The sequence below is a fragment of the Abramis brama genome (assembly GCF_963993115.1).
Source record: "Abramis brama genome assembly, chromosome: 4".
Lineage (NCBI taxonomy): Eukaryota > Metazoa > Chordata > Actinopteri > Cypriniformes > Leuciscidae > Abramis > Abramis brama.
The window spans coordinates 56,327,851-56,347,622 of NC_139966.1; the positions used below are offsets into that span (position 1 = coordinate 56,327,851).

General features: G+C 37.1%; 1 protein-coding gene across 46 annotated transcripts in view; it reads right to left on the bottom strand.

Annotated features, from left to right (window-relative positions):
* The window catches only part of plekha5 (pleckstrin homology domain containing, family A member 5), a 158,669-nt gene that overhangs the window by 48,489 nt on the left and 90,408 nt on the right, over positions 1 to 19,772 (bottom strand). For 43 of the 46 annotated variants that reach the window (XM_084111228.1, XM_084111230.1, XM_084111229.1 and 40 more), the window contains one exon: positions 5,638 to 5,721. Coding sequence is in view for 37 of the 46 variants with exons in the window: in XM_084111224.1 (XP_083967350.1) it covers positions 5,638 to 5,721 (84 nt within the window). In the remaining 9 variants the exon portion in view is untranslated. Of the gene's footprint in view, positions 1 to 5,637; positions 5,722 to 6,988; positions 7,222 to 19,772 lie in introns of those variants that run through there. The other 3 variants (XM_084111226.1, XM_084111196.1, XM_084111200.1) reach the window with 3 other exon arrangements.

Here is a 19,772-nt window from a genome sequence, read left to right on the forward strand (position 1 = left end):
ATTATAGTTCACCAGAAACTTAATGAAAGGAAGATTCATGGAAAATCCAGATAAAACCAGATTGGGATGACAAACTCTGGTTTTATGTGGTTTCTGCTGTAGGTGGTCATTAACTGATCCAAGTTTGTGTGGACGAGGTTGAAGGAAATAGATGACCAACTCGACCACCTTCAGCTGAAATGACTTGGATTTTCCTAATGTTAGAGAACACACACACAAAAAAAAAAAAAAAAAGGAGTGAAGGTTGTGGAATAAATTATAATGGAGCAGAAATGCTAGCCTCAAGATAGCGGACTCTCCCTAATGACACTAATTATTTTGTGTTTAATTACACAGACTTTCCCCCTAAAACCCATGGTCACCTCACGGGCCCGATTCATCTCAGCTGGACTTCTGTTGCTGAAGGCGTCTCGATCTGTCAAACATCAACCCTTCAGATAAACTAGCCTTGTAAACCTGCAAATCACCCGCAGGAGAACATGCTAATGCATGCAGGTAATTAAGGGTGTTTCGTTACCATCATGTTATTAAAATATCAGATTTTAATATGACTTAATTTATTTTTACTAAGACAGACTTACTTACAATAATAAAAATGCAAATAATTTTTTTTAAATGAAATATGATATAAAAATTATATTAAATTATATATATAAAAAAAATCATTTCAAAATGTATTGTGTGAAAGTTATTTATTTATTTTCCAAAAATTCTCATTTCTAACCAACTTGTAAATATTGTTTAAATTATGCAAAATGTGTGTAAATATTATTCAATATTTAAAATAAAAAAGCCATTTTATACAAAAAGTGTTTCAAATGTAACTTCCATCACATAATGCTATTAAACATACTACATAATTTGACATATCATGGAAATTACATTTTGGTGAAAATGTGTGTGTGTGTTTTTTTTTAAAAACTCAGAAAACTTTGTTGGACTAATATTAAATATTCAATAAAGTATTTTGTAATAAAGTATTGTTCAAACAAATTTGATTAAAAATCACTGTACCAATTAAATCTTAAAATCTATAATATATATTTTAAAATCTGGGCATTTTAGGAAAAAAAACTTATTTACATGGATATATAACAAAGTAGGCATAAAAATAGTTGAAGAAACACCCAAATATGACTGTATGGTTAATTGTTTGAGTAATCGAGGGCGTCTGAAGCTTTACTCAGAGTTTTTCCGGCACAGCGAGTGCTATTGTGGCGCACACCAGCCTCATATATCAGCAGACTGGCACAATAATGAGGAAATATGAGGAGAGTGACTGCGCAAATTAATGAGGTTCCACCGTGACGATGAGAAACGAGGGCACTTCAGGCCGAACGCCACAGTTGTGTAGTCGCCGTGTAGTGAAAGTGACTGCGTCTCGCTGTCGGAGCGAGGCCTGTGTGATCCTCGTTAGGGTGAGCGAACCTGGAGAACCAGGAAGAATGGGGTCGTGGGCTTCTGTAACCCTGTTATCATGAAGGCAACATTTATACTGAATATTCCCTAGCGGATGAATCAAGTGTTGATCTATCTATCTATCTATCTATCTATCTATCTATCTATCTATCTATCTATCTATCTATCACTCTCATGTTAGTCTTTATGGACACAATAATGCCAATTCAATACTTGACTGGCATCCTCTAACCGTCTCCTGCTGTTGATTTGTACGGGGCAGACGCATCAATCTCCTCGACTGACGATACTCTGGAAAAGTTTACTGTCCAGCTGATTAACACAAATCAATGGCCTTAAAAAACCCAGTCTGAAACGTGAAGAGAATCTGTGGCTTGAGGAGCTGAATGTCCAAAAATTCAACTTCACAAAAAATTAAAGTGCCCCTATTATGCTATTTTAAAGGTGTCTAATTTTGTTTTGGAGTCTCCTACAACAGTTTTAAATGAATCCAATGTCAAAAAACACTTTCATTTACTCATAATATGCATTGCAGCATCACCTAATTTCAAGGATTCAAGGATTCAGTCTCTATAAACCCCGCCTTTCTGAGAGCGTCCTCTGCTCTGATTGGTCAGATGGCTCAGTCTGTTGTGATTGGTCTACTCTGCTCTGATTGGTCAGATGACCCAGTCTGTTGTGATTGGTCTACTCTGCTCTGATTGGTCAAATGACCCAGTCCGTTGTGATTGTTCTACTCTTCCCTGATTGGTCAGATGACCCAGTCTGTTGTGATTGGTCTACTCTGCTCTGATTGGTCAGATGACCCAGTCCGTTGTGATTGGTCTACTCTTCCCTGATTGGTCAGATGACCCAGTCTGTTGTGATTGGTCTACTCTGCTCTGATTGGTCAGATGACCCAGTCCGTTGTGATTGGTCTACTCTGCTCTGATTGGTCAGATGACCCAGTATGTTGTGATTGGTCTACTCTGCTCTGATTGGTCAGATGACCCAGTCTGTTGTGATTGGTCTACTCTGCTCTGATTGGTCAAATGACCCAGTCCGTTGTGATTGTTCTACTCTTCCCTGATTGGTCAGATGACCCAGTCTGTTGTGATTGGTCTACTCTGCTCTGATTGGTCAGATGACCCAGTCCGTTGTGATTGGTCTACTCTTCCCTGATTGGTCAGATGACCCAGTCTGTTGTGATTGGTCTACTCTGCTCTGATTGGTCAGATGACCCAGTCCGTTGTGATTGTTCTACTCTTCCCTGATTGGTCAGATGACCCAGTCTGTTGTGATTGGTCTACTCTGCTCTGATTGGTCAGATGACCCAGTCCGTTGTGATTGGTCTACTCTGCTCTGATTGGTCAGATGACCCAGTCTGTTGTGATTGGTCTACTCTGCTCTGATTGGTCAGATGGCTCAGTCTGTTGTGATTGGTCTACTCTGCTCTGATTGGTCAGATGACCCAGTCTGTTGTGATTGGTCTACTCTGCTTTGATTGGTCAAATGACCCAGTCCGTTGTGATTGTTCTACTCTTCCCTTATTGGTCAGATGACCCAGTCTGTTGTGATTAGTCTACTCTTCCCTGATTGGTCAGATGACCCAGTCCGTTGTGATTGGTCTACAACGTGATTAAAATGCTTATTAGCATACCTAAAACAACTCTTACTTTCTACTGATTTTAACACTTTTCATATTTTTTCTTGCAAAATCGGCAACAACCTTCCCTCAAAATCTTGTTGCAAGCGACAAACCAATCAACAAAACCACAGATCTTGATCTCTACGGTATTTTGCAGTAAACGCAAAGCAAGAGCAATGCCTCGGAGTGAAGACTTGCGTGAGCATCATATCCTGATCTCTGCTCTGAGATTTCACAAACGCACGCACACCTTAAAGTGCGACTTTCTCACGTTGTCGAAAACCGCCCTGAGCAAAAATAAGTGTAAATCTAATTAGCATAGACTAAAAAAGCAAGATGGAGGTGATAGTTGAAACAGGTAGAACAAGGATCCTGCAATCAGCAAAGCAGAACGTGGATATGAAACAGGCACTAACTTCTCTCATTAACTTCTATAGTTCACTCTGCTCTGAAAAACACTAAAAACAAGACAAGATAAAGCTTACTAAAGGAATAATTCGCCCCAAAATGAAAGTGCTGTCATCATTTACTCACCATCATGTTGTTTCAAACCTCTATGATGTTCTTTCCTCCATAGAAAACTAAAGGAGATGTTTAGCAAAATGTTCATGCTTCCCCTGCAAACACTGAAAATTGGTGACACTTTACAAGGTTTCAATAATGTATTAACTGACATGAACTTACATTGAGCAATACATTTGTTACAGTATTTATTCATCTTTGTTAATGTTAGTTAATAAAAAATACAGTCGTTCATTGTTTGTTCACGTTAGTTCACAGTGCATTAGCTAATGTTAACAAATACAACTTGTGATGTTAATAATGCATTAGTAAATGTTGATATTAACATTAAGAAAAATTAAGAAATGCTGTAGAAGTATTTCTCATTTTTAGTTCATGCTTACTAAAGTAGTTAATTAATGTTAACTAATGAAACCTTATTGTAAAGTGTTACCCTGAAAATAAATGGATAAAAAAACAATAAGACTTATTGATACTGATTATTTTAGAACCATTTATATACTATTATTATTATCATTATGATATTCATTGTAATGTTATTAAGTATTTATTTTATTCTGAGTATTTATTTTAAATGTGTTTGTCATTTGTATTAGTTTCTTTAATATTAATATATACATTATATACTTTGTTTTTAAATATGAATGTAGTTTTTTATATTTTATTTAGATTTAACTTCAATGTATGCATTTCAGTTTTTCACAATTCAAATTTTCACTTTTTACATTTATTTTTTTCATCTAATAGTTAATACATTTTATTTTTAATATATTTCAGCATTATTTCAATTGAAAAAAAATCATTTTTAATAGTTTTAGATTCATTTTTAGTTAACAGTAACAACGCCGCCTGTAATATAGTGCGTACGGACTACTTTCATTGTGCTTTTTTATCATTTCTTCTCATCTTTGGCGGTTGTAGATGTCAGATGTATGAAAACGGAGCAGAAAACATCAGCTTTTGTGTTCCACAGACGAAAGAAAGTCAAACAGGTTTGAAACAACACAAGAGTGAACATTGTGCCGTACGTCTTCATCAGATTTGCATCTTTCCGTGGCAGATTCAGTCTCTGCCGTCGTCTCTTCAGAGCGAGAGGATTTGAAGTTTATCTACGGCAGCGTTTAGTTGGTATCTGCGAATGGAGACTACAGAGATTAAACCCGTCGTTCTGTGGCGTACGCTGGATAAACGGCGGCGGAGGGAAGCTGTTGACTTTGCTAGAGGACGCAGGAGAGAGATGAGGAGGAAGAAGAAAAGAGAAAGAGAGCAAGATAAAGACTAGAGATGTGTTTGACAGCTCGTTCTTCCAGTGGTTTGAGGGCATTCGGCTGAACACAATTATCGGGAGAGCAGCTCGCGTTGGACAGGAGAGGTGAGCTGTGAAGAAGAAGAGGAGGAGGAAGAGAGCGTTTTTCCCAAGCCATGACTTCACTACCCGTCGGCTCCAGTCCAGTAAACACCACCCCGGATGGATCCATGCACATAATCATTTTCTCAGCTCTTCATTAATCGCTGGCCTGTTAATTGGTAGTGGCTTTGTGTGAAAATGTGGGGGTGTGTTGACTATTTAGTGGCTCTTTCTTTTAAACCACATACAAAGAGTAACACTGGTAATCCATAAGCAGACGGCCTGAGAAAAGCAATGCTTTTGGATGAATCTCATAAAAAAACGTAAAGGTTTTACCACAAAAAAAATGTGCGCACACACACACACACACACTTATTCTGGGCATATTTTTACGAGATTCAATCAACATGTACTCATCAGCAGACTAATGGAATATAATAATGCCTTTTCATCCTGAGTGACTTAAAATACTTATTTGTCTCAAATTTAGTACTTTTTCTCATTTTTAAAATTCTTTATACCTCCAATTAACCAACATTCAATACACCCCTAAAAACAAAAAGCAAATGAACGTCCTTCTCCTCTGTGATATAACAGTAGAGGAGTGCATTATCCAACATGATGAATGTGATTTTTGTGTGAACTTCAGACAAAGCGCTCTGTTTCTGACTCAATGCTGCAGGAAACTGTGGAGAGAGAGAGAGAGAAAGAAGTGACTCACTGTTCGTTGACGACAAAGATGCAGTTGTCTTGCGAAGGAACGCCTGTGACGGGATGCTTGCAGGTCACCTTTCGCTCATTGTGACTGTGGGAGAGAAAAGAAACAGAAATTGTGGGAATTAGAGACATGTAAGACTGCTGTTCACACTTTGACACCCGATAAAGAGCCGTCTGATAATTGAAATTATTGATATAGCGATGTGATTTACATGCTGGCCTGCTGGAAAAGATTACCGTCTGAATGTTGCTATCAGGGCGGAGAAAATTGTGGTATGGTCTGCAAACTGAATTTTTCAATCTGCTTATCTCTATTATTATTTTTTGCAAAGCAACTGGTGGAAGCAAAGTCAAAATGTATTTTAAAAACTGAGGTGTCATCATGAGTAAATATTGGCTACTACTAGTACTTTTGGTTTACACCCTGAAGTTTAAAACATAAATAAAAAAATAAAAAAAATACAAAAAACAAATGTGATAAATGTGTATTATACTGTGATTAAAAAAAAGAATAAAAAGAAAATTATGTACACGTATATGTAATACATTTGGGATTAAAGTATTTATCATTAAAATTATTAATACTGTGATATTTACAATATTTAAAGAAAAAAAGGTATTTAATTTTTTTTTTTAATTTTATATATATATATATATATATATATATATATATATATATATATATATATATATATATATATATATATATATATATATATATATGATAAAAAAGATTTATATTGTGATCAAAAACAGAAACAAAAATATTCTAAAAAATAAATGTGATAAATGATTCATACTGTAATTAAATTAAAATTATAAATAGAAATTATATATATATATATATATATATATATATATATATATATATATATATATATATTTTATGAAATATTTTATATATATATATATATATATATATATATATATATATATATATATATATATATATATATATATACATATATACACACACACACACAGTATATACAGTATATATATACAATGTATTATATGAATTGCTTGTTGTTTTGCTCAGTTGCAAGTCACTTTGGATGCAAGCATCTGCTAAATGAATATATGTAAATAGTTATCGTTATAACTATAACTAAACTATAACCCAACTAGATTGAGCAAAATGGTCACCAGGATAAACGTCAGCTCCTCCAGCTGATAGTCCACCTAAACCAGCTCTGACCAGTTACAACCCACGCAAAACCACAATCTACCTTCAGAGGTCCGAGTCAAACATGATGTAACCCAGATGAAAACTCAACAGAAGACATCTACCCAAAAAATCTCCTCAGCAACATCCATCCTCCTGAATAAACACACACTCACAGAAAACTACACACCTTGAGCGAGGGGTGGTGCAGAATTTCAACATGTCTCTCCCTCCGGGGGCCGCCAGTGGCTCTGTATCCCCTCAATCCTGTCTCTCTCTCTCTCTCTCTCTCCACTCCCGCTGTTCACCACCAACCCAAGCATGCAGTCACTGCTGCTGCCCTCCTCAGTCATACGCCCCGATCACAAGAGCATGGAGACAGACAGACACCCCCCCGTCCTCCTCTCCACCCTCTTCCTCTCTGCCATGAGGCGCCGACGTCTCAATAAATACAATTACCACCGCAGTCACACGCAGACTGAGCCATGAGAGGACAGAGGAGGCCGTTCACACCAGAGAAAGGCCGTTTAGCAGTGATAAGCGCACACAACGGGCTCTTCTCTCACACGGAGCAGTCACAGGGCCGCTGGGTAACATGTGGACAGACTGTGGCATGCTGGTAAGAACATGTTTTGAGGCGAACGAATCAAGGTTGAGGAGAAAACACACAGAGTTGAGGAGAAGTTCACAAAACACACACACACATGCATAAAGCACATATTTTCCAAACAAATTTAGCATAACGGATGAGTGTCAAACATGAGATGTGATTTTCTATTTAAGCGGCCCTTGAGACCTTTAAACAACCTGAGTTTGGAGCGATTTCGGCATCCAGGCGGAGCGACCGGCTACAAGCCTCAGAGTCCGACCTAATCTGCACTGTGCAATGTAGTGTTGTCAAAAGTATTGATTTTTCAATCGATACTGAAATATCTGAAACGCTTCCAATTCAGCAATTTTCAGCAGAATACATGATACCAGCTGCACTTTCTCGCTCTATCTCTCCAACAGCGAGTGACACACACACCCGCCTCTCCTCTCTCACTCATTTCTTTTGCTCCGGATGAATATTGTTGGTGTTACAGGGCTTGAATTTCAGCATGAGATTGTGCGTATTGCGCATAAGTTTAGTGTGACCATAGTGCGCGCACATAAAGCCGCCTCTCTCAGCACTAAATTTAGTTTTTTGTTACGCTGCTTATTGTGCTTATAAACAGTCAAATACACACAAAATAATGTCAAAATGCTGGGCTTGGTGAGTATTCATGTAAACACAGTCAGTAATGTTTTCAGTGACCGTAAACAGTTGAGAGAAAGAAAACACGTGTAACAGTATAATGGATCCGTGCACCAGGTCTTAAAGTGACAGCAGCCTAATAAACCTGCTGACAAATTATGAGAATATTAAAAATATCTATATGGGAGTTTTCCCCCATGGTGTCAATGTCAAAATTGTGGCCAATGACAATGCTGAGTGGGTAATAACTTTGGAAAACCACTATCCACAGTGGTTGGTGAGCAAAAAAAGTTAATATCAAGCCCTTTATTATATATATATATATATATATATATATATATATATATATATATATATATATATATATATATATATACACATATATATATATATATATATATATATATATATATATATATATATATATATATATATATATACACACATACATACTTACATATATATATAATATAAATAAATATATTTTATTTTATGTTTTAAATTATAAAGCCTATTTTTTTCATTAAAATATTTATACATCATGGTGATATTTGTTACACTGCCTTTATGCTAATGAAAATGTAAAAAAATAAAAAATAAATGTACATTAAATTTAAGTAGTATACATCTTTTTGCATTACGGTAATGACAATTTGGGAGGAAATATGCTTGTGTCAAGAAAATAATTTCTCAATGCAAAAAAACAAAACAAAATCAAATCTTAAAGCTAAAAAAAAAAATACCTATAATAAAAAATTCCACAGAGGTTGATGCCCACACTGAGCAATTGGATGTATGATGGATTGAAAAGCGGTTGTTAAAGTGATTGTCATCTTCCCAGAGTGAGTGTTGCCTTGGCAACAATAAATTAGCCAGTACACAGCAGAGAAACCATGAGCACGGTCGTCCCAAACGGCTTCAGCAACCAGAGTTTGAGTCAATCGAGCCAATCATTTCGCTCTCAGTGGGTTTCAATTGAACAGATTTCGAGATGAGAAGCACAAAAGACCTAAGGATCTTGTCCAAGGTGAACGAGAGACAATCAGTGTGCTTCAGTTACTTAGACTTTAGGACAAACGCAGAGTTAAAAGCTTTCAAAAAGCAGATTAGATCAAGATTTTCAGTCCGGTCTTCAGCAGAGCCATGACAACATGAAGACGCATGATCAGCCACTGGTAAAGGAAACACTATGCTTGGGCTCAGCCCTAGTTAACACTCCTCACTGAGTACATGTGACACGACACCATACATCATGTCACGTATAGACCGCTGTGGGGACGTCTTCATGCATACATGCATGGCCGACAGCAGATGGCATAAAAATAGCTTGCCGTTCTTCAGCACCTCTCTCTCTCTCCGCCACTCAGAGGTGCGTTTGGGCGAGGAAGTCACACTTCACTTGGTTCTGTCACATGTGCAGATCACCCAGGGCTGGCGGACTCCTCTGCAAGGCCTGCAGGGACAGCAGGTGCGCTGGAGAACAGGTGGACACGTCCAGCTGTGGACGAGGTGTTCGTCCGCCTCTCTGGCGGACCCCCTAAAACGGCCCAAAGGCACGAACGAGAGAGACGACAGCGGATGACTGAGGAGCTGTCAAGAAAACACACATCTTCATGAATCTCCACAACACGACGGCACTCTGAACGGCTTTTTTTAAGGTGTGTTAAACACAGAATCTTGACATTGAAGGACACATATTTTACAGATGGTTTATAAACTACACACAGCTGCCACTTCAGTGTAACCGAGACAAGTAAAGACATGGTAAAAACAATAGTTATTCTACTTTTTTTTTTTTTTTTTTGCACAACTTTTTAATCTACTGTATTTAAAAACTCTATACATCTTTCGTATTCCCGGTTCAGTTTTTGGCCCCGTGGAATGTGAGCTTTACAGTAAAGCCACAGTTTACTTCACAAAAAGGTGTAAAAATGTATTTATATAAAAATAATTATGTGTATTTTGATAGTCTTAAGCAGTTTTTTTTTTTTTCATACTAAAAACTATGGATTTTTTTTTATAAATTGTATTTACCTCTTCCGGGTCAAAACTGACCCGAATGCGCTAGGACAGTTAATGCACTAAAACATTTTAAGATCAACTGCAAAAATGAGTAGAGACACTTGAAAATTATATTAAGCAAAATAGTTGAAAGCCTATAAATACAATCACTCGTCACATTATTGCCAATTAATTTTGACCAATAGGTGAAATTCGGAGTTTAAAAAAGTAGTTTTTTTAAAAGAAAATCTAAATGGCGTACAGGAAGTTTGGCCGACTATTGGTATCCATGTTCTCATGATCCAAGGAATCTATTAAGACCAGTTTCACTACAATAGACTAAATTAATCAAAAGCTATTAGCTTTTTCTTTTTTACCACAAGGTGGCGCTGTCTCGAAACTGAGTACCTTCTGGGCTCGGTGCCGATGACACTTACAGTGTATCATAACATATGTCAATATGTTCGTAAAATATAGCATTTTGCAACAAAATTTAAAATGGTCAATGTGGGAAAACTTTGTATAGTTATATAAAATCTTTTGATTTTTGGCCATACCGTTCAGAAGTTATAAGCCAAAATAACTATTTTTCATATCTCATAACACCGAGTTCGATGTGAATACGCTGCGGAGATACAGCCTCAGGTCCATTTAACCGTGCTCTTCGTCAAATTTGTGAGCGGAAATGCTTGCTTTGAACAGCTTGGACACAAATGAGGTGAACCTAGGCTTGTTTTTCTCTCATGCACTTCAAAGAGACGAGCACTTAATTTGATTAATGGGGTAAAACTAGTAATATTAGTAATGGAGAACATAGAGCGGTTGATAGCTCATTTTCTGCTAGGTCATTGTGAAAGCCCGCGGCGGCACAAGGGAAATTGCTGAAAATGAAAATGCTCATGTGATCATTCGACGAACATGGAGCTCATGAACGAGAGAAGTGCCTGTCCTCGCCACCGGCTACAGAGACGAGACTCAGAAAACAACACGCCGCATTAAAGACACACTGTGAATGATAAGACTGGAGTGATGGATGTTGTGGAAATGATAGGACATGTCGGTATATTCACTTAAATCCCTGTTGCACTTACTAAGAGCGGGTGCGGATTTGATAGCAATCAGGGATGTCAGGGGAAATTCAGTAATGATTATTTTATTGGAATAAAATCAAGAAGCATTTTCCACTGTTCCTTTACTCTGACGGCAAACAAGCACATTACAAATCACACTAATTGGTTGTAAACACAATTTGTCAAAGCATAAGCCACAGGCTAAGAGAGAGAAGAGCGATCATGACAGGAAGTGATAATGCTTTTAAAAGGGAAGCACATGTACGGAGAATCAATATAAAGTGGGCAACAAGATAAAAATGGTTTCTGTATACACACAAGCAGCTTTTAAGATGATACTGTACATCACTGACAAAAAAAATATCAGAGAAATAAATCTGACTTTGCATGTGTATTCAAAATAACATTTATATACTGTACATATTTTTTGCAGTATGCATACTGTACCAAGTATGCAATCTGCATGGCATACTCAGGGTTCCCACACTTTGGTTAACTTCAAATTCAAGGACCTTTCAAGGACTTTCCAGGTCCAATACCCTCAAATTCAAGGACTTAATGTGGGGACACATTTCAAGTGACAGCAAGGTTACATCGTGTTACACTTGTAAGATACATCGTTACAGTTTTGTGCGCGTGAACATGGCAACGTACAACACAAAGTACCTCACGCAACGTAACGCGTAAATGCGCGTAGCTAACGTAAATCAAGCAAGCTATAGTGTGCATAGGCCACGAAGTGTTGACCAAATAACATTAGCGGACCGGAGGGAATAATATGGAATTGAACTTCTTGCACAAAATAAATTCAAGCACTTTCAAGGACCTTCAGATTCACAAACTTTCAAGGATTTCAAGGACCCGTGGGACCCCTGCGACCCACCATAACCATATCACGCTAACATTATTTTGGCATCATTTGCCAACAGTCAAGAGATTTTTATTAAAAAATTAGTTCGAAAAGTATAATAGCCACATTTAACCCTATAAAGCCGCGAATTTTGCAGTGCTCTAAATGATCAACATGACAAAAAAATATATTTAAAGTAAAGAAAACGAACGATATAATAACTAAGTTTTTATATTATTAGTAATATTTCAAGATAAACATTTACTGGAGTGAAGCAATGTAGGTTCACTTGATTATCATTGTTTTAGAAAAATCATATTCAAATGTGAGCATCAAATGTGAGCATCAGGCTTTTGAGGAAAGATTATTAGTTCATCTCTCAATCATCATTGTATTGCATTGCATTCTATGTTTTAAAACTACAGCTTTGATCATAAATCTAAGAACTTAAATATCATTTTACTACAAGATATTATTGGGTGATGGCGGATATTTATATGCATTTTATGTCATTAGTCTGCCATACTGTTATAAAGATCTCAATGATTTACATAAGCAGATTTCATCTTACTTTTTGGCCATATAAATATCAGCATCTGCAGCATGTTAATAAAATAAATGCAGAATAAAATATGAGCTCCATTTTCTCACTATATAACATAATATATAAACTATATCATTATATAATACTATCTGAGCAATAAAAGCCTGATGTATCAAGACATTTAGATATCGTCTAAAGGTTCATAAACTATTTAAAAAAATATATACATATATATTTTACAGACTTATTTCATGTCATACTTATACTAGAGTAAAACGAATACTGTGTGCACTTCATACTGCATACTTAAAATAACATGCAGTGTATCGTTTACTAAGTAAAATTACACGAGAGAGTGTCCGTCCAGCCATTACGATCATTAAATGTCTATACAGTCTCAAAACACTGAATAAAAGGTGGCTATAATTGACGTGACCCAGTTGCTAAATTTAGCTTCACATTCTCTGAAAGGTTCTTCCGGAAATAAACAATGTTTTCAATGTTTCATGTTCCTCTGGGCATTCGAAAGCTCAGGGAGAAAATGGACAATGAAGCATTTGCTCCCAGTGGAGCGTCTGCCATTCACACAGACGACCTTTCTGAAAGGCCAGCATGCCCTCGCGCCCTCCCGTTGCCCTCGCTGCTTTCACACCAGTCCGTGCACAGCTTTCTACAAGAACCTTTCCTTGACGTGCACACACACTGATGACTGAGAGATTTTCAGTTTTTGGTGATGTGGCATGATGGATCATCATGTACGCGGTCGTGATTTTCCAAGACAAACACATGGGAAATGCTGATTATACTCAAATTATGGTATACAGGTGAAACTCGAAAAATTAGAATATCGTGCAAAAGTTCATTTATTTCAGTAATTCAACTTAAAAGGTGAAACTAATATATTATATATATTATATATTATAATTTTGATGATTATGGCTTATATCTTATGAAAACCCCCAATTCAAAATCTCAGATTTTTTTAAAATGTTCATAATCTGTAAGCCATAATCATCCAAATTATAACAAATAAAGGCTTGACATATCTCACTTTGCATGTAACGAGTCTATATAATATATTAGTATTACCTTTTAAGTTGAATTATTGAAATACATGAACTTTTGCACGATATTCTAATTTTTCGAGTTTCACCTGTAGATGTCAAAACCAAATTTCTAAAATTAATTAATTTTCAATGTCAAAAGCTAGCTATTTTACTTCAGTAATATGTGACTCTGGACCACAAAACCAGTCACATGTCGCACGGGTATATTTGTTGCAATAGCCAAAAATACATTGTATGGGTCAAAATTATAGATTTTTCTTTTATGTCAAAAATAATTAGGATATTAAGTAAAGATCATGTTCCATGAAGATATTTTGTAAATTTCCTATCGTAAATATATAAAACATGTATTTTTGTGAGTGAATGCAGCACAATCACGAACATAAATGGACAACTTTAAAGGAGATTTTCTCAATGTTTAGAGTTTTTTTGCACCCTCAGATTCCAGATTCTCAAATAGTTGTATCTCGACCAAATATCGTCCTATCCTAACAAACCATTCATCAATGGAAAGCTTATTTATTCAGATTACAGATGACCCATTTGTAATCTGAACCCATTGGGACCCATGACCCAAAAAATGTACCCATGTGACAGGTTTTGTGGTCCAGGGTCACATATGGTGTAATTCTCAATGAAACTGGATATTCAACAAGAAAAAAAAAAAGATTTGCCAGATTTGAATGCAAGTATGCTAAAGCAATGGCTTAAGAGCTATTGGTTAACGTTATCCAAAATATTGCATTGCTCGACAAGAACGCTTTTACATTCCAATTAAAATCATGAAGACAAACATGTTATTTGCATTTGAAATACCATGCGATATTGTTAACAATAAGATTAAGACTTATTAACAATAAGAATAAGACATTTGGACATTTACAAGACAAGCTATCTAAAGCACATGTCTAAAAAATCATGCATCTCCTTAGTTCTCAAACACTATTTAGAAGATAAATGACATTTATATGAGTATATGAATGTATGAATAAAATGAGCCGCTTCTGCCAGTCTTAAAGCTAATGATGCATTTCAGTTTAGATGAATCATCTCTGAATGAATGAATCTCTCTCCAGCATCATCTGATCTGAAAGCCCAACTCATAATTAGTAAATGACTCAATGAAAAGAGTGATATATGCCACACATGTCAGGCTGTACTCGTTCATTGAAAAGCGTTCATAATGCCGCGCTGTTTGGAAGAGATACTGACCCGCTGCAAATGTCAAATGTTTGATAAAATCTTAATTTAAAAGTCTCTGAAGAACAACCAGTGGAGAATAAAACATTCATGGCATTCACATCTAAGAAACATCACACGCTTGGGTGCAGTTTAAGAAAAATGTCTAAAAAGCGGCAAATCCTGGACAGGCTTATCTTATTAAGAAAAAGGGCCAATATAAGCCGCCCATGTAGAATCTACTGAAGCCGTTTCAAATGTGCAAATGGAAAGAAAGAGTAAATCCTCTCATTTGTTACTTAATCAGGGAGTAATTCCTTCGAGAAGTTTGATTCCAGAATAAGTGATTGTATATTTCATAAGCGGGTTAACAAAGGAGAATTTGGGAGGTCACAGCACAGATTGGTTGTGGCAAAAGAGCAATCGGCACTTATTAAGGCATGTGCCATGCAATTACTCAGTCAATGTTTATGTAAATGGTCCAAATGAAGGCAGAGGATCTCAGACGTCCATTGTGTAGTTCACTTAGAACTTGTCTTGAGTACGTAAGATGCTCCAGTTTCCAGTTTACTTACACATCAAAGCATCGAACAGCGGAAGAAGTAAATTGAGTCCTATGCGCTTAATTGAGGCGGATAATTGTTTTTAGCCGATAAGACGACGTGCATAAACTACAATGGAAACACATTTACCAAATAAATCCCTCGATGGGCAACAAAAACTCACATGACATTGCCTCAAATGAGGATGTGATTGGATAACTGGACTAACCAGTGGACCAATTGCATCGCACAGCATCTCAAATGTTGGTTTGGTCACATTCTGAAACGCCTGAATCAAAGTGGTTGGGTATAATTACCTCAAAGAAGTGTCTCACATGATTGCGTTCACAAACGCCAAGCATCCGCCTCTGAACACAAGATAACATGATCCTTTATTTCTTTTCATCTCTGAGTTAGGAAAAAAGAGCCACAAGTGACCAATTTGTTCTCTTGACCACATGAGATGGAAACAGAGCTTTATTTAGAAATGTTTTATGCGATAATCCAACTTTGGATGGAAAAATAGCAAGTGAAACACTTTTCACTTACCCAGTGGTACTCTCAATGCACTTGTGTTAAGGGTTTTCATAAAACCTCCATTTTCATTGGTTTAACTCTAAGCAGCATCACAATATCTAGTCAAGTCACCTTTGTTTATATAGTGCTTTATACAATAGATATTTTTTTTTAAAGCAGCTTTACAGGGATAAACAGAAAAATAATGATTCAATGACGCAGAGTTCAAATCTGCTGTTAAGCAGCTCTAAAAAGAAAAAAAAGTGGAGGTCAGTTCAGTGTTGATTCAGTTTCATTCAATAACTGCGTAAAGATCATCAAATGTGAATTCAATTCAGCTATAAAGCAGCTCTGTAGAAAACCGTCTTCATCAGCTCAGTTCAGTTCTTATCAAATAGTCTCAGTACAGTCAAATCAATGATACTGCATAATGTTAAGTGTAACCAAAGAAACCCAAACTCCATCGGTGACAGAAAGTTCTCCTCTGGCCAAGCGAACCATCAAGGTATGGTTATGATTCCAGACGGCATCACAAGTCATATTGTAAATTGATATCATTCAGAAAAGATCTGTCAAGTCACTTTTTTAAAATAGCGCTTTACACAATACAGGTAGACTCAAAGCAGCTTTACAGTGATCAACAGGACAATAATGATTCAATGTTGCAAACAGTTCAACTCTGCTGTTAAGCAGCTCTAAAAAGAAAAAAAGTGCCATTTTTCAGCTGAAGTCAGTTGGATTTTTTAATTAATCATAACTAATATTTATTTTTCTTACAGGAGCAACATTCACATGCTTTTGAATTTTCAATATTTCCAAACCCTTTGGCGAAAACTCGTGACTGAGTGTGTGAGTGTATAAATAACAAATAGGGGAAATGAAACTAGACAGATGTCTAGGTTTGAAAACTTGTGATTAACAATGAAGTAATCATTAAAACAGAGTTTGCTTCTACCTAGTAACAGAAGGGTTTGTCTATGAAGAACCAATCAAATTGTAGGGAAATTATGTAATCTATCATGTCATTTTCGCCCCTATTCTATAAAAACTGTTGTATTCCTGTTTGCTGGTGGGATTCTCTCTGAAATTTGTCTGAGATCCTCCGGCCGTGATTAAAGCATTTGAAGGACATTTGCTGAAGTCTGTCTGGTTATTATTGTTGCGTAACAAGATAGTTAGAGGAACAAGTTAGGGAATACTAACTCGGCCGACGTCAACTGTAGACGCGCTAGAGTATAAATATTATTGAACGGGGACGTCGACTGAAGACGAGACCCATAGAGACTAAACGTCGACTGAAGACGAGACCCATAGAGACTAAACGTCGACTGTAGACGTTCGGGGACGTCGACTGTAGACGAGACCCAGGTAGACTTAGGTCAGGTGTGAAATAGAAGAAAAATCTACCACAATATCATTCAGACACTGCTGTCATTTTCAGTGTTATAATATGAAACATTAGATTAAAAATTAATTGTATTATCTGTTGGTTCAGAAATGCCACTGAATCTCAGAAAAAGATAATCAGAAAAACAGTTACTACTGCCAGAAAGTTACTTGGGATAACATTACCGAGCACTGAACACATTTACCCCTTATGACCAAGAACAGATCCAAATTTTCTTTTGTACCACAAGCCATAAAAGCCTTAAATCAGTCAAAATAAGCTAGATGTCCAGTTGGCCTGGTTAGATGCAGGGGTGTATAGTGTATTGCATTGTATTGTATTTGTTTGTGTCATATGTCTGATGTTTTGTCATGAAGTGACAAACCCAATTGCCACTTCTGCGCCGCAAACCCAATTGCCCCACGGTGACAATAAAGTTATCTACTACTACTAGATTAAAAATAATGCCTGAAAGTGAAGGAGATATGTGTACAATCTGCTGAAAAATCTATTGTAAAGCAGCTCAAGTTTGTCTGTTTTGAAGGTTTTTTTTTTTTTTTTGTGGCCAAGCTGGGAGATCACCATAAACTATATAAGAGCAGATACCAGGCTTTATTAGCAACACATTTTATATATTGCATAATGGTGTATAACATGCAAACAACTAAAACACAATTATACTCTTTCGTTTCAAATGTTTGGGGTTTTTTAAGATTGTAATGCGTATGCTCACTAAGACTGCAAAACTACAGTAAAAACAGTAATATTGTGAAATATGATTAAACTATTATGTGCAGCACCACTTTTGGTGTGGTGTTATTTTAAAAACAATTATATGATGTATCGTATGGTGCAATATAATGTGATTCATCATGTGTTGATTGCACCTGCTCCTGCAATCACTAGCACATTACATCATCAGCACAGTTAGAAAACAGCTTGATGGAGCCGTCAAGTAGTTCCTGCGAGCACAAAAATACACAGATCAGCTCATGTCTGGCACAGGCATGCGTTGGTGTTGCTAATAGTAACCGCTGCAGATGGCTGTTGTTGTGCCAGTAATGGCAGGGCTGTATTTGCACTCTTTTGCCCTAAAAAGCATGGCAGGAGGAAGTCGGAAAAAGCCAAACAAGAGGCTCATTTGGAGGCAGATGGGCTGAGAGTGCGGCTCCCGTCGAGATGCTTCAGAAAGCATCGTAATGGAGACAAAACACACGAACTCGAGCGCTGGTTCGGATCAGATAACGCCACATCGCCCTCAAAAAACCCGTCCAACGGTTCGTTTCTTACAGCTCACAAACGCTGATTAGAGACGCACAATCTGGACACCTGATGAGGGCGATTCCCTCCCCGCGCTGTGATTGGACGACGACATGCAGGACTGTCAGTAAATCTCAATTAAAAGAACAAGCGTGCGAGATGTTAACGCTGAGGTTTCACTGTCTCCCGGAGGTGGGTGATGGAGGGGCTTGTTAGTCACTGAACGTCTGAAGTTTTGCAAGAGCAGATGTGATGAAGAAAAAGGCCAATTATTCTCTCACAGTAATGGGTTTAAGAGGGGGACGCAGCCCACGTTCAAGAGGGCGGCGTGCTTACAGTGCACAAGCATAAGATAACATATGTCATCTGAGGCGGTGGCAGAAAGAAAATTAAATGTATAGCACGTTGTTCGCACGACTTCATTAAAGACTTTTGGTGGTGTCACACTGGGCCGTTATGACTTCACACCAATGACTGTAAAGTTTTAACAATCAATCTAATTGTATGAGAATAGTGAAGTATAATTATGGTCATCACGAATGTGCAAAACAAACAACTTTGGCAATATGAGGCGATACGACAGTGACAGGCGACGCAATGCACTGGTTAAATGCAGATAAATCCACAATTTTAACCATTGTTGGAAACATTATGTTGGAAACATAAGCACACAAGTAAACCATATACTGTTTTTAACAGTGTTCTAGTGGTTTTTGGATATTTTAATACATATTGTACCTTTAAACTGACTTGAAACTACCTGTACATTAAACTGTTTCAATGCAAACCTTCCAGCCAATCAGAATCGATTATTTAGACAGACCATGGTATGAATATATATATATGTATATATGGTGTGTAAAACACTTGAGTTTTGCCACAGACTCGTCCCAGCGACCAGAACGCTATATGTGTGTGTGTGTGTGTGTGTGTGTGTGTGTGTGTGTGTGTTTAATCTGAGAGGTAGCAGAGACTGTCTGTGAGGACACATGGTGGCTCACGGATGAAAAAGGATGACAATCGTCTAAATGCTGCAGGACGAGAAAAAAAGCTAAATTTTGTGTCAGTCTGTTCTGAGGGCCGTGACCTGGATCTCAGCGCATCAATACAGCAGCAACTCATTACAGTCACGGAGAAACAAATCACCAGGAATGGATTCTGAGCCATGACAACAGTTGCCATCTGGAAGCACAATGAATCCCTGATTTTCGGCAGACATTATTAACAGACAAAAAATACATGACTGAAACTCTTCCAGACACTTTCACAAACTTAAACGAAGAAGCGGCTTAGCCCTCGCATCTAAAAGCATTACCGCAAC